This window comes from Cygnus olor, chromosome 1 (genome assembly GCF_009769625.2).
Source record: "Cygnus olor isolate bCygOlo1 chromosome 1, bCygOlo1.pri.v2, whole genome shotgun sequence".
Lineage (NCBI taxonomy): Eukaryota > Metazoa > Chordata > Aves > Anseriformes > Anatidae > Cygnus > Cygnus olor.
The window spans coordinates 100,110,317-100,124,865 of record NC_049169.1 but is presented as its reverse complement, the minus strand read 5'-3'; the positions used below and the strand labels follow the sequence as shown (position 1 = coordinate 100,124,865).

The window sequence follows — 14,549 nt, the reverse complement described above, 5'->3', positions numbered from 1 at the left end:
TCCTCTCCCTTGTTGCTTTCTTGCTCCATAGCTCATTCGCATCTTTTCCTTCTCACACTGAAGCCTTTTGGTTATCACTAGGTTTCATCCTTGCACTAACTAACTTAGATCGTAGTTCCAGTGTTAGTCTTAATTATAGTCTACACACAATCCATTCATTCCTCCGTCTACAGTAATTCAGTTTTGTGTTTATGCCTAAAAAATACAAATTAAAAAAAATGCAAAGATGATAGAGAAACTTGATGATAGAGAAAATCAAAACAGTCTGATACTTATATGCCAAGCCCTATTAAAGTTAGTTCTGTGCATATTCAGGCTTTGTACTAGAGGGACTGCATTTAGCACTTATATGAATTTTGAATTAAGCTGAAGGGCCAAGGAGGATTTATTTGGAGGGCAAAGCAAAGCAATCAGGTGAAGTTCACTGAAGAGACAGGCTTACTGTAGTATAAATTCTTAGGCAAAGATTTTAAATTTGAGTCTTTAGGACATAGCTATTTAAACAGCAGTTTAATTGACAGTATCCACCCGTAGGTTCCCTTTTCTATAGATTCAAAAAACAAAGACTTAGCATACACTTCAATGCTTCATTCCTATTACTTCCTCATTTATAAAATAAAGCAAAGCATTATAATCAATTATTTAATGTTGTTTATATGCTAAAATACTTTAAGTGTCTGGTAGAAAAGATTAGGGACTCCTTTTCATTCTGTCAATTATCAGCAAATTAACAGAACTAAGCAATCAACAGGCTTAGTGTTTTGTTCTGCTTTTTTAATTAGTCTAAAATTTTAAACACAATTGGTTTCTCCGTGGATACTTAAAGGCTTATTCAGTGCATTTTAAGGCTGAGCTGAAATCATACATTGCAGTTTTGTATGAAATGTATTGTTTCATTGACTAATTCTGAGGCACTTGTTTTCACAGTGGAATTAAATTCTGTTCAAAAGTTTAATTCATTTTCTTAAACATTATCTTGTTCATTGTGAGTCATTAAGATATTTTACAAGTGGTATGCTTCAGTAGCGGCAGCTTTATTGCCAGAGCCTCATTAAAGACGACTGGTTTGATAATTGTTTGCTTTTAATTTGCATGTTGTATATTTTTCTGCCAGGTCTGTAATTGTCTATCACATTAAGAAATCCTGTTGCTGCAGTTTAAATTAGATTCTTTGAATCTTTTTAGATAGGAATTGGTATACTTTCTCTAGATCTGTATAGTCTTGCCCAGTCTGCATGTTTTAGCCCCTCTCAAGCAGGCCAAGCAAGACTATTGATAATGAGAATATTTTTTTAAGGCTGTAATAACTCTGTTTAATATCAGGTTGAGTTCATCAAGGAAACATTTTCACTCCCGTGCTAGGGATTAAAATACCTTCCTGTGTGAAAAATAACAATGATAATCTTTTAGATTCAAAGCGTGCCAGGGGGGTTTTCCTTGAGGAGGTTTGAGATTTCCCCTTTTGTTTCTGGAGTCACTGCAGCAGGATAGGGAGGATCCGCTCTGAGCTGGAGCACATTCCAGACATTGGGATAGTGTGGCTGTAGTGCTGTACCATGCTGAAGTCCAGATCACCCGCTTGAGAGGAATTTTAACTTTGAACTTCGAATTATCCTCTCAAGACTGTGCTCCTCTTAGATTCCTTCTGCAGATTATTCCACTGCAGATCTGCAGTGATTCCCCTAGTGAAACACACCAGTAATCAAAGATGTTCTGCACCAGTAGAAGTAGGTTCTACTTCTAGCAGATGATGTCTGTCCAGGGCCATGAAATAAACGAGAACTGGGTATTGGTCACTGGTCACTGTGACAAGTACTGTTTCTGCCACAAAAGGTTTGTTAGAATCTTAAAGTTTTATCCATCAGTAAGGTCAGCCCATGGTCCTGCTGTTTGAAAGTAAAATCCATTTCCTTACATCCAGATCTCTAGTCTCTATGCATAACTAAATACGTATTTCAGCTTTCTAATGTTGATGAAGGGAAGCTGGGTTTTGGGAGTGTAAATTACTTCCATAGCTGGGATGCCTTGACATAGAGATATTTGCTTATTTTATGATATAGAGTCATAGAATGCTTTGGGTTTAAAGGGACCTTATAGATCATCTAATTCCTCCGCTTCCATGAAAGGGGCATCCACTTCTCTGAGCAACCTGTTCCGGTGCCTCACCACCCTCAGAGTAAAGAATTTCTTCTGAGTAGCTAATTTAAATCTGCCCTTTTTTAGTTTAAAGCCATTATTTCTTGTCCTGTCACTACACTCCCTGACGAAGAGTCCCTCTCCTGCTTTCTTGTAGGTGCCCTTTAGCTACTGGAAACCTCCAATGAGGATATAAGGCAGTTGTCTTCAATAACAGCCTAGCTACTTGTTTTTCTTCAAGCAATCTTAACACTTTCTTTAACTTTTATGGTTGGTGGTGTTATCAGTAGATTGACTATGTAAGCAAGAAGAAGAATCTCTAATAGATTCCTTCATGTTTTTGTCACTGGTTTAGGAAGTATTAAAAACCTATCTTTATTTTAAAGGAACTGATGAGCATTCCACTTCAGGGTCTTTCATCTGCTGTCTTTTCTACTTAATGAAGTATTTCTTTTTCAGTCATTGCATAAGATTGAAGGGTGAGAATGGTTACACATGCTGGTTCGGCCTGTTGTATATGACTTTCCTTGGAGATGGAGTGGCTTTGTGGTTGTCTTTTCTTTTAGGCTGGTTTCCTTGAGTTGGTTGTTACAGCCCTGCTTTGACCTAGAGTGCATTTTGATAATGAGAGATCCATTTGAATGCACTGTGTTTCCTTAAATTTGTGGCATCTGTGGTCTGCCTAATCAGAATTGTTTTAGCAGTGCCATGGTGTGGGTCCACCCTGCCTTTCGTTAGTACTTGGTGCAGACTTTATTGTCGTGTAAAAACTCTGACAGGGAATTTCTTTAAAAGGTCTTTGGATAGCTGTGAAGTGTGTTGTAACATGCATGTGTTACAGCACAGCAGACAGACTAAAAGGGAAAGGAAAAAAAAAAAAGACTTCCTGTAGCTGTAGTTACTTGAAATCTGTTGACCATACAAATTCCAGCTTTGTTTTTTCTTGAGTCTTACCTCTTGCTGTGGTGGGCAGCTCAGTACCACACGGCCACTTGCTCACTTCCCATTTCACCCAGTGGAACTGGGGAGAGAATAGGAAGACCAAAAGTGAGAAAGCCCTTGGGACAAGATAAAAATTGTTTGATAAGTGAAGAAAAAGGAATGTCTGTCTGCCTCTTCCTCCCTCTTTTGCACTTAGTTTTTATTGCTAAGAATGATGTTATACAGTATGGACTGTCCATTGGGTCAGCTGTCCCATTTGTGTTCATCCCAGCCTCTTGCCTGTATCTGGCTTACCAACTGGCAGGGGCAGAATGGGAAAAATCATTAAGCCTCAATGCTCTGCAAAGACTGCGCAGCAGTAGCCAAAACTCTGGTTGTGTTATCAACTCTGTTTCAGTCACAAATACAAAACACAGCACCATATGGCTTCTATGAAATAAACTTATTCCATCCCAGCCAGACCCAGTATAGCTGCTCAGCCCTCAACTCAGACTAATAAAAGCCCTCACAAAAATGTTTTCCAGTAACAAGATTTGTGTGTGGTGTATACGTGTTTAAGAAAAGAATTGATGTGGATGACAGGTCAAATAATCAAAGTTTCTGTGAAGTACCTGCTTGATGATTACTTTTCAACTCAGAGTGCATTACCGAAGTTTTGCTGTCAAAAGATTTATCATTTTGTTCCTTATTTATATAATGTGGCAATGTCTCAAATTTTGAGGTCTTCTGTGATCATAATTCATCAGAACAGCTTGTTCGTTTTCTCTAGTACCTCAGTGCTCACAGTCTTTTTGGCTTCTGCATAATAAATACACTAAGCAGTTCTGTAGCTAGTATCAAACTTTATAAATCTTTATACTTAACCTTATGGTAGAATGAAAATGGGCTACTTATTGTCTTCATATTTCTTTTGTCATGGAACACACGACGAGATTTTTTTTCCTCAATACTTTGATAGTCTCCGGTGAGACTTTAAAAAGTGCAAGTAAAGCAGTTCTTCACCTAGCACTTCAGCACATTGAAAGAATTTTAGAGGAAAGAAGTGGAAGACCAATTTTCTTTTAATGGCCCTGCTGCTTACAGATAGTCATATCACTTGCTAGGTATTTCAGACTCTGGATTCATGTGCTATCAGACCAAGGAATTATTTGTCTAATCTCAGGAAACTGAAGTCTATCTAAATATAAACCTGACTTACTATTTGCAGTCCTTTCAAATAATACTCTTGCTTAATGAGTGTGCATAATTTTGTTAATAGTTGAGCTATTTTGCTGCTCAATTCCTTCCATTAGCTCATGATGGATGTTCTGTTTTATTTAGAAGAACGAGTATTGCATTCATTAGGCAAATTTCATTAAATTTGGAGTCAATCAACTAGAACTGTAATTATATGAAGAGGAAACTTCCTAATCTGACCTTTGTAAAACTGAGCCCTTTTGGAATCAGTTATTATCTTATGCAACATGACCAATGAGACTTTGTATTGAACAGAGGTGGACCCTGGGAGGAGTGCCTTCAGCTGGCGAAAGTGTTATTTTCTATTATGATTTAATTGTTTTATAGCTTTTTTAACCACAATGAGACATCTGCTCTCTCTGTATCGGGAGCAATAACATATCATATTGGTTAAAGTGTTAGTAAGCATTCTATACTCCTCTTAACTGTTATCTCATTGTTTATAGTGTGCTGTATTACTTTTCAAGTAACACGTGCAATTTAAGTCCATGACTATCCTCTTGTCCTTTAAGGCAAAATTTATGAATCTTATCATGGCTATGAAATTTTAAAAGCAAACAAACAAACAAAAAACCCTGTGTTATGAATGGAAAATAACTTACTTTTGAGCGTTCACGCTGAATGGTTTGAATCAGCATCAGGAGTGGGGAATATGGATACGGATAGCTGCCTATCCATTGTAGTCTATTTTCCCTATAGCACTGTGTGTGACCCCAGTACAGACCAGTGATCTTTGAACTCTTCCTGCTTCAGATTTCAGCTGTTGCCTTGCTGGTAAAGCAATGCATTTTAATATGGAAGAAGATAGCTATAACAGCATCATTGCCTATTCTGATTAGGTTATGAACCACAGCACTATGATTCTATGATTCTATGAATTCAGCAGAAGCTTTTTGTATTTTGGATCAAGTTAAGAATGACATCTCCTACACAGAGACATCTGGAGTCCTCCAAGAGAGAGAAGCTGAAAGCAATTAATTAATTTGAATCTCTCACCCACCGTAGCATAGCCCACAAATAGCTTTAAGTTGAACCTATCTTGCAACATAGGGCAGCCAAGTTGTTATGTTAAGATTGTTATTCTCTGTAATGGAATTTGGCACTGGGCTGAAGGTGTTAAGCCTTACAGTACTTACGCACTGCACTGAATTAATTTTCTGAGAGTTACATGTATGCCTGGTGGCCACCTTGTCAAAGGATATGTCTTTATGCCCAGATATACCCTCTGTTCTTGTAGATACAAGACTTCTGGGAATGAGCTTCACGTTTTGGACTCCTGCCTCTTGATGAAAGGGGTGCACAAGAGTGGAATTAGCTTGCTTTGTGCTGCCTGATTGACACTTAAACAGAAGAAGACTGGGTAGAGTATCTGTTGCAACATGTCTTCTGTCATCTCTTGACTTTTGGAATTGTGTTCAGCTCAAAAGGTTTAAAAACCAAAGAGTGCTTTTCTTAGTCTTCCTCAGGAATGATGTGCTGGTGAGGAGTTAGGATTAGTTATATAAGAATATGCTATATGTAAGAAGAAAAAGGAAAAATAAACCAAATTTGGGTGAAATAGCAGCATACTTTTAAGAAGAGAAATGAATCTATTTTTATGTGTTGGGATGTAAATGCTGTTCTTCAGAGACCGTTTTAAGAAATGATTGAGCTGTCATTTGTAACCCAAAAGCTACAACCATACTGATCTGCGTCTCAGAAACAGGCACCTGTCACTGCTCAGGGAAGTGGCATGTATGAGCAACAGTGGCTTTTATCAGTAATGTTTTGCTGGATGTTTGTGGGTCTAGGAAGGATAGACATAAAAGAGGAGAGAAAGAGTCCAACAGATTGCACAAGAGAGAGCCTGAAGAAGCTGTTGAAGAGTGGCCCAGAAGATGCTCCAAGTATGAACCTACCCCTTTAATTGACTCTTGGGGGAAAAATGCTGAGATGTTTGCTTTGTTCTGTTGGACTGTGTGTGTTTTTGTGACTGCAAACAATGCTAGAGGGTCTTGTGTGAAACAGGTTGTCATTGTATCCCTATTCACTCAAACACCTTGTGTATTTGAAAACTGTTTTCATTGTGGTTTAAGTAACAGTACAGCAATTACTCTGAGTGCCATAGCGGTGTAACACATTCTAACTTTGCATCAGAAATACCTTGTCAGGTAATACTGAAATCAGTCCTTGTGTTATGGTCAGATTGGTGTGTTTGTGAAGTGAAAAATTAGATAACTGTTCGTATTAGGCTTACAAAAAGGTACAAAGTTAAGTGCATGCTGTTTTTCTGCTCAAAGCAACATCGTGTTGCAAGCAGTAGAATCCAGAACTGAGCTGGAGGTGTTAAGCCTTGCAGTACTTATGCACTGTACTGAATTAATTTCACTCCTGAGAGTTATAGGTGTGCCTGGTAGCCAACTTGTCAAAGGATATGTCTACTAATTAATCTTAAGAAAGGTAGTATATCCTTATCTATACATGAATACTCTTAATGCACCACTGCTTGCCATATCTGGTTCATTCAAATTCATTAAAACAGTTGCACAGCTATTTTTGAAGAAATTAGTTGGCAATTATTTTGTGATCAAGACTGTTGTGTTTAATTTTCATTATTCAGAGAATGAAATTCCTGCAAATGGAATTAAATGTGCATGCAAGTACCAGTCATAGGTGTTTAAAAGAATTACTATGGAGGTGATGACTCAATTAAGTTATTGTAATGCTTGAGGTAAAATAAATAAATAAATAAATAAATAAACATACGTGAAAATACATGAAATGTAGGAATGAATGAATAGAAACAAGCAAGCAGCAACACTGCCCTGTAGAAATTCAATTATGGATGAAAAGCACATAAACAAAATAAAATTCAGTTAACTTTTTAATGTACTACTGTCATAAGATTGCTAATCATATAGTTATTGTACCCTTCATAGAATACTGGTATGAACAATGACATTTGGCTATTTCGTTACTGTCTAGGAAGTTTTATGCACTCTGTGAAAATAAATAAACCCATGCATACCTAATTCTCTTGCATTCCTCCAGAAAGAAAGACCTCTGCCTAGTAAGTGGGTTGGGGTGGCTTAAAGAGGTTACAGCTTGTCATGTGTTGTTTGTCTAATTTTGCCAGAGGGTAGGAAGGCCCTGCAGAGGGACCTGGACAGGTTGGATCGATGGGCACAGACCAATGGGATGAGGTTCAACATGGCTAAGTGCCAGGTCCTGCACTTTGCCCACAACAACCCCATGCAGCGCTACAGGCTTGGGGCAAAGTGGCTTAAAAGCTGTGCAGTGGAAAAGGATCTGGGGGTGCTGGTTGATGCTTGCCCAAACATGAGTCGGCAGTGTGCCCAGGTGGCCAAGAAGGCCAACGGCATCCTGGCTTATATCAGGAATAGTGTAGCCAGCAGGGCCAGGGAGGTGATCGTCCCCCTGTACTCTGCTCTGGTGAGGCTGTACCTTGAGTACTGTGTTCAGCTTTGGGCCCCTCACTACAAGAAGGACATCGAGGCCCTGGAATGTGTCCAGAGAAGGGCTACGAAGCTGGTGAAGGGCCTGGAACACAAGTCCTGTGAGGAGCGGCTGAGGGAACTGGGGTTGTTTAGTCTGGAGAAGAGGAGGCTCAGGGGAGACCTTATTGCTCTCTACAGCTACCTGAAAGGAAGGTGTGAGGAACTGGGGGTCGGCCTCTTCTCACAGATAACTAGCAACAGAACAAGAGGGAATGACCCCAAGTTGTGCTAGGGGAGGTTCAGGTTGGAAATTAGGAGAAATTTCTTCTCAGAAGGAGTAGTTAAGCACTGGAATGAGTTGCCCAGGGAGGTGGTGGAGTCCCTGTCACTGTGGGTGTTTAAGGAAAGGTTGGATGTGGCTCTTAGGGACATGCTCAGTAGTAAACGTTGGGAAATGCAGTGCATCACTGCATGGATTGTTTTATCTTGTTTACCAATTGTTTTATCTTGTTTTTGTGGGTTTGTTTTTAAACACTTCTGTACTAGAATTCCTAATAGTTTTTTGAAGCTGAATGTCTTTCTGTCCCTTTCTTGTGCCAAAGGAGAGTTGCTCATGTTCAGGTTATGAAAGCAGGTAAGGTTTTTTTTCTGTCTTTAGTCATCTTTTCTCCCCAGATTCCAAACTACGTCAGAGGACTTAAGCTTTGAAAGAGATACGATCCTCTTATGTAGCTGCTTATTCCTTGCTCAGTTGGACTATTCGTTATACTGTCATCTTCTAGTAACTTTGCTTTGCTACTGCTTGGAATATTTTCTCATGCTTGTGATGTTCAGAAAAAGTAATGAAATAATCAGTTGTAATAGAAATGTTTATTTTTGTGTGTAGGAAACTCACAAATGGGTGCTACCATAGTAGATGCACTGGATACTCTTTATATCATGGGGCTTCATGATGAATTCAGAGAAGGACAAGAGTGGATTGACAAAAATCTTGATTTCAGCGTGGTGAGTAGAACTTGTCCTAATACTTCTCTAGTCCTCTTCATGGTGTTCTGATGGAGGGGAAGAAGTCTTTCAGCTGAAGTTTAAAAAACTTGTGATTAAAAGTATCAGAAGTTCATATGCAAACTTAAGTGAAGTGTTCTGTATTTAGATTAATATTTAAAAAAGAACACCTTTAACTCTCCAATTATAATTAAAGATATACATATTATATTTTCAAAGCATAAATTATAAGTGGAAGAAAAGGAAGGTGGTCGGAGAGAAACTACAAGGTCTCTACAGAAGAAATGATTGCAGGAAAATAAGAGTTTACTAGCTCATAATAGCTGGAAATAACTGAGTTTTGAAAGAGAATTTCTTCCCAGACAAAATGAAACGTTGGTATACAGTCAGAATTGAGCAGATATTTATTGTTATTCTTATATTAAATCCTACATTTCAGAAAGGATTTGTTGGCAATTTTTTTTGTTTGTTTTGTTTCATACATTTCCTGTCTGGCAAACATGAAAGAAATTCTACTTTCTGCTTTTTTAGTTAGTGCCAAATAATTATTCAGTATAAAACTGAAGACTCTAAATATGTCAGAAATGGTGTAGACATAATGGTGCCATTATGGAAGGTGGAATAAATTACTACCACAGCTTTTGTCTGTTGTGAGGAAATCTCTGTAGAAATTTGCGGAGTTAGTCTAGGATTTGGGTGAAATAAATTTTCATGACTCACTGAGGTTAAATTACAGCTCCCTTTGTATTAGAAAACATTTCTGAAGGTTAACTATTTGTCTTGTATATGCAAGACTTGAGTGATTTCCTTATGTGGTTCAAAGATTAAAAAAAAAAAAAATTGTTCCTCTTGAATTATTTTACTGGGAAATACAAGTGACTGGTTTCACTATACACTGTACTGTTCCTTGTGTGATTCATGACTTTAATAGGTATTAATTAGAATCATACACTCCATTGTTGGTATTTTTCTTGTGTCATCTGTATCTGAATTAAAATACATCTTTTACTAAAAACCTATTTTTGGGAGTATTTCAAACTTCGGACTTCTAGGCATCAGTACTGTTAGAGGAAATCTTTAGTTACATAATCTCTTTGAGATAATGTGTGAAAAATATACATATTTTATATGCATGCAAAATGCATGATACAGCTATAGTTTCCATAGAAGTAGTGTTAAAGGAAAGATATACTGGTGTATATCATGTCACCAATGTACTCACTGGTGGGAAAACTTGTGTGATAGTGATTTTCTGGATAAATGAAAGCCTGTTTTATTTCAGTGTGTTTTGATAAAACAACATTTGTGTCTAATGGGTTGAATGAATAAAAGTTTATGAGAGACATGGGATGTAAGCAAGCAAAGGAGTGAGTGGGGCTCAGAGGGAAGCAAAAAGATGTTAAAACTAGGTAATTCCTCTTAGTTTTTCAGATTGGGTTAAATGAGTCAAAATGTACCAGTGAATTTAGCCCAAATACATTAATGTAGAGGGAGGCAGTAAAGTGGTTTCTCTTCAACTGCAAAACCACTGACAAGCTCTTCTTGTTACAGCATTGAATACATAAAGGCTGTTCCTTGATGGAGAGTATCTTAAAATGAAGCTCTGAATTTGTACATTGGTAATTCATGTTAAGAAAACATGTTACAGGAATTCTTTAATTATTCTTCTACTTTGTCCTGTAAACCCAGAAGATTCAAAGTTATGGTTAAACACAAGAGAAAAGGTGCTGCGTTATGGAAATGTACAGTCCTTGCTTTCTCTCTCACCATCCCCAAGCAACTAAAATTGTACTTTGTAGTGATAATATGATCAGAGAGTAGGAGAAAAACTAATTTGATTTTTAAAAATCAGTTGATGCTAAAGCTGGAATTATCACTGTGTCATGAAAGCATTCACAGGAATTTTGGTATGGTTTAACATATTGAAACAGTACAAACCCTTACATGTATACTGGTTTAGGATATAGAATAATAGAATCATCTAGGTTGGAAAAAACCTGCAAGATCATCGAGTCCAACCATCAACCTGGCCTACTGAGTCCCATCACTAAACCATGCCCTTAGTGCCATGTACATACATGTCTTAAATACTCCAGGTATGAGCACTTCAGCACTGCCCTGGGCAGCCCATTCCGGTGCTTGACTACCCTCTCCATGAAAAAATTCTTCCTAATGTCCAAACTAAACCTCCCCTGGCACAACTTGAGACAGTCTCCTCACATCCTGTTTGCCTTTTTTCTTTGATTAGAGAGTTGATTAATTACGTACATTTTCTTTGTGTTTCAGAATTCTGAAGTGTCTGTATTTGAGGTCAATATTCGCTTCATTGGTGGTCTTCTAGCAGCATACTACCTTTCAGGCCAAGAGGTAAGGATACTGTAAGGTGTCTGTGTCATGCAATGTATTTTAGTAAATAAAGTTGCACATGAAGATTTTTTTAGAATCTTGGTATATTGTTAGTTTGCAAACTAATTTCACAGTAATGAGTTATACAGAGTAACCAAATTCTCTGACTATGGAATCTGTAAGGTTGGTTTCCGTGCCCGCCCATTTAAGCTGGTTTAGGACCCTTTGTTAGAACTTTGAAACTCTTTTATCAAGATGCTTTCAAAAGAAGTCCACATCAGTGAACATCAACCTGAAATGTCAAATCACTGTTCTTTAGTGCCAAAAATAACTTGTTTTGATATTCTGTAACTCCTCAAAGCTAGAAATAAACGTTTTGTCACTTGCCTTGCAAGGCTACAGGTTTGTTTGACAAAAGCAATACAACAATCTTCTTGCCATTTTCTCAGTGACAAACTGAGAAATATCAAGCCAATTCCATCCCACTTTTCAAATTTCTGTTAAAAAAAGATTGGAGACTTACACTTCTGAGTGCTTATCCAAAGGCATGATTAGATTGAAAGGATGCATATACCCAAAGACTTGCAATCACAGATGTTATCTTCTCTTCCAATAACATTGTTGTGATTTCATGCCTCATTACTTCACATACTTTAACAGAGCTGGAGGCTGACCCAACCTACAGATTAACTCATAGCTCTTCTCACATCTTAACAGCTAGCTATCTTTTGATCTGTTGCCCATGTCTTTGATTTTATCTTTTATTTTCTTCCTTCCTTTTTTTTTTTTTTTTTTTTTTTTTTGCCATTCTGTAGTCCACTACCTAAAACTTTAGGCTTCCTGCCATATTTTACAGGTTAAGGTTTGATACGCTTTCAGGTATCCATACATATTTTATCCCTTTGTTTAGGGGACCACCACATACATATCAACAAGTTCTTATGGATTTTAAGCCTGCAACCCTAAGAGGAACCAGGAGAAACCCCATATTATTTGTCTCTTTAAGTATTTGGCATCATCCTGGGACCCATTAATTTTCTTGTTAGGAGTGAGTACACTGTGGAAGAAGAGCATAGTGACAAATCCAGTGGGTAGCGTGAGTGCAAATCCAGTGGGTATCCTGAAAAGATTGAGAGTATGTTTTTCATCAAGTACTACTTTTCATTCTTGTTGTTGTCCACATTCTTCAAGGACTGTGTCTGCAGAGTGATCAGTTGCAAGCAGTCCTTTCTGTTGCACTGATTTATGTGGTCTGTGATAGAGGCCTAAAGGAAAGGAGAAGCACAGAATTTTGCTACTCTGTTTTATTTGTAGTAATTTAAGAGCTGAACTTGCATTCACAGCAGTGAGTCTTTCTCTGCCTCCAGAATCTGTCAGGCTTAGGTCTGACATCAGAGATTACTGGGAGCTCAGTAAAGTACTAAGTCAAGTCCCTTTAAGTACTGAAAGGGGACTCTTTCTGTACTTAAAGTGGGCTTATAAAAAAGATTGAGAGAAACTTTTTACTTAGGCAGATAATGATAGGACAAGGCGGAATGGTTTTAAACTAAAAGAGAAGAGATTTAGATTGGATGTTAGGAGGAAATTCTTCATTCAGAGGATGGTGAGGCAATCCCATAGAAGTTGTGGATGCCCCATCTCTGGAGGTGTTCAAGACCAGGTTGAATGGGGCCCTGGGCAACGTGATTTAGTGGGGTGGCATCCCTGTCCATGGTAGGGGGCTTGGAACTAAATGGTCCTTAAGGTCCCTTCCAACTCAAGCCATTCTATGATCCTATACTTCGCCCTCAGGGAGTGGTCCAGTGTTGCAAGTCAAGCTTTAAAACTGATAGCTGTGGCAACTCTTCAGGAAGACGGCCTTTATAGCAGCTATCGCTTGTCTCAGAGTAGCAGTGAAATTCAAGCCCAGTTGCTTTACACTTTTGTCCTAACAAAAGGCATAAAAATCCCTGAATGATCATCCCAAATATTTATTTGAGGGAGCTCTCAAATTTCATCTGGGTCAGCATTATTAACCCACCAGTTTTCTTCTGAAGACCCCCAGAACAGAAGCTTTCTTTTGCTATCAGACATAAGCAAGGAAAACTGCTTGTAGCAATTTCTGTAGCAAAAATGTTTCATGAAGAGTGGTCTCAGCTGCATGTGGTTTTCAACTTGTGTCAAGGAGCAGCTGGAACAGCTAAGCTGGAGCTGTTAGGAGGAGTCACTGTTCTTTAGTGTAAGTGATTTCAGCAGCATAGTGAAGGATGCTTCCTTTCCAAAGATCTGTATTTCTGTCACTTGTAGCTCAGATCACATTTAGTACTATGTGATCACTGAAGCCTTCAAGCATTGAGCAGAGCAGTCCCACATCATCTTTTCAGCTACGAACATTGATCCTGTCTCTGGATAACTTAAGCTGGATCATGCCCCTTGGAATCATCTACCGTGAACATGAAAAACCTCAGAGAAAGAACAATGATCACTCATCAATAACAGGATTGTTGAGATAGATCAATATTATACCTCTGCAAAAGCACCTTAGCAAGAACACTTTTGCCCCAGTATGCAGATGGGTGCAGCCAAACACTGCCAAAAGCATGTGCTTTGTCTGCATATGTAAGGCTGGGTACTCCTTTCCCTTTCAGTTGCTTCTAACCACTTGGATAGAGTCAGAGCAATCTCCTTTGTTTAAAGAGTTTTCATCAATTCATTTTATGTCTTTCCTTCTCAGAAGGCTTTTATTCTCTTTCTTAGACTTTGACCATTGGGCTGACTTTTGCCACTTAAAAATATTTTTATGGCATCAGTTTCACCAATGGATTTTAAACACTTCATAACTTGTCGGAGATTATTCCTGTCAAGTGATCATATATATTATCTTTATTTTCCAAAAGAAGGACTCATAAACAAGTGTTCATGCTTCATTTCTTTCAAATAGTTTGGCGGATAGGACTGCTTCTGGTACCTGAGAGACTACTTAATTTGCCAAGTTGGATGATTTCTCTGTAGTTTATCAGCATGAATGAGATAAGCAAGGAAACTTGAGACTTTTCAGTGACTGAAGCCAGTAGAGAGAGATCTGCCTCTGAAGAAAACTTCTTGGAATCACTTGTTTCCCATTTAAACTGTTGGAAACAGGCTGCAGATCACTGCCAGGAGGCTGAAGCAGCTGGGGAGAGAGACCTAATCCAGACCAAGAGAGTCAGAGGAATATGGTGTTACATGGATTTCTTTTTGTTTCACTGCACACTTTTTATTTTATCTATATTAACATGGATCCTTTAACTTTGTGTGTTTTCATTGTCTTTCTGAGCTTTGCCTTTGAGAAACTCAGTTCTTTGAGTCTGAATAACTCAGGACAGTTGACGATATTTAGCTGAAATTTTGATTTGAATGTTTTTATACATGACATTGTAGTTAATATATATTTGGCATAACCTTAGTTATGTCTTTTCACATACATGC

General features: G+C 38.1%; 1 protein-coding gene across 1 annotated transcript in view; it reads left to right on the top strand.

Annotated features, from left to right (window-relative positions):
* MAN1A2 (mannosidase alpha class 1A member 2) overlaps positions 1 to 14,549 on the top strand; it is a 110,684-nt gene that overhangs the window by 30,406 nt on the left and 65,729 nt on the right. The window contains exons 3-4 of the mRNA XM_040572601.1: positions 8,638 to 8,756; positions 11,043 to 11,123. Coding sequence (XP_040428535.1) covers positions 8,638 to 8,756; positions 11,043 to 11,123 — 200 coding nt within the window. The remainder of the gene's footprint in view (positions 1 to 8,637; positions 8,757 to 11,042; positions 11,124 to 14,549) is intronic.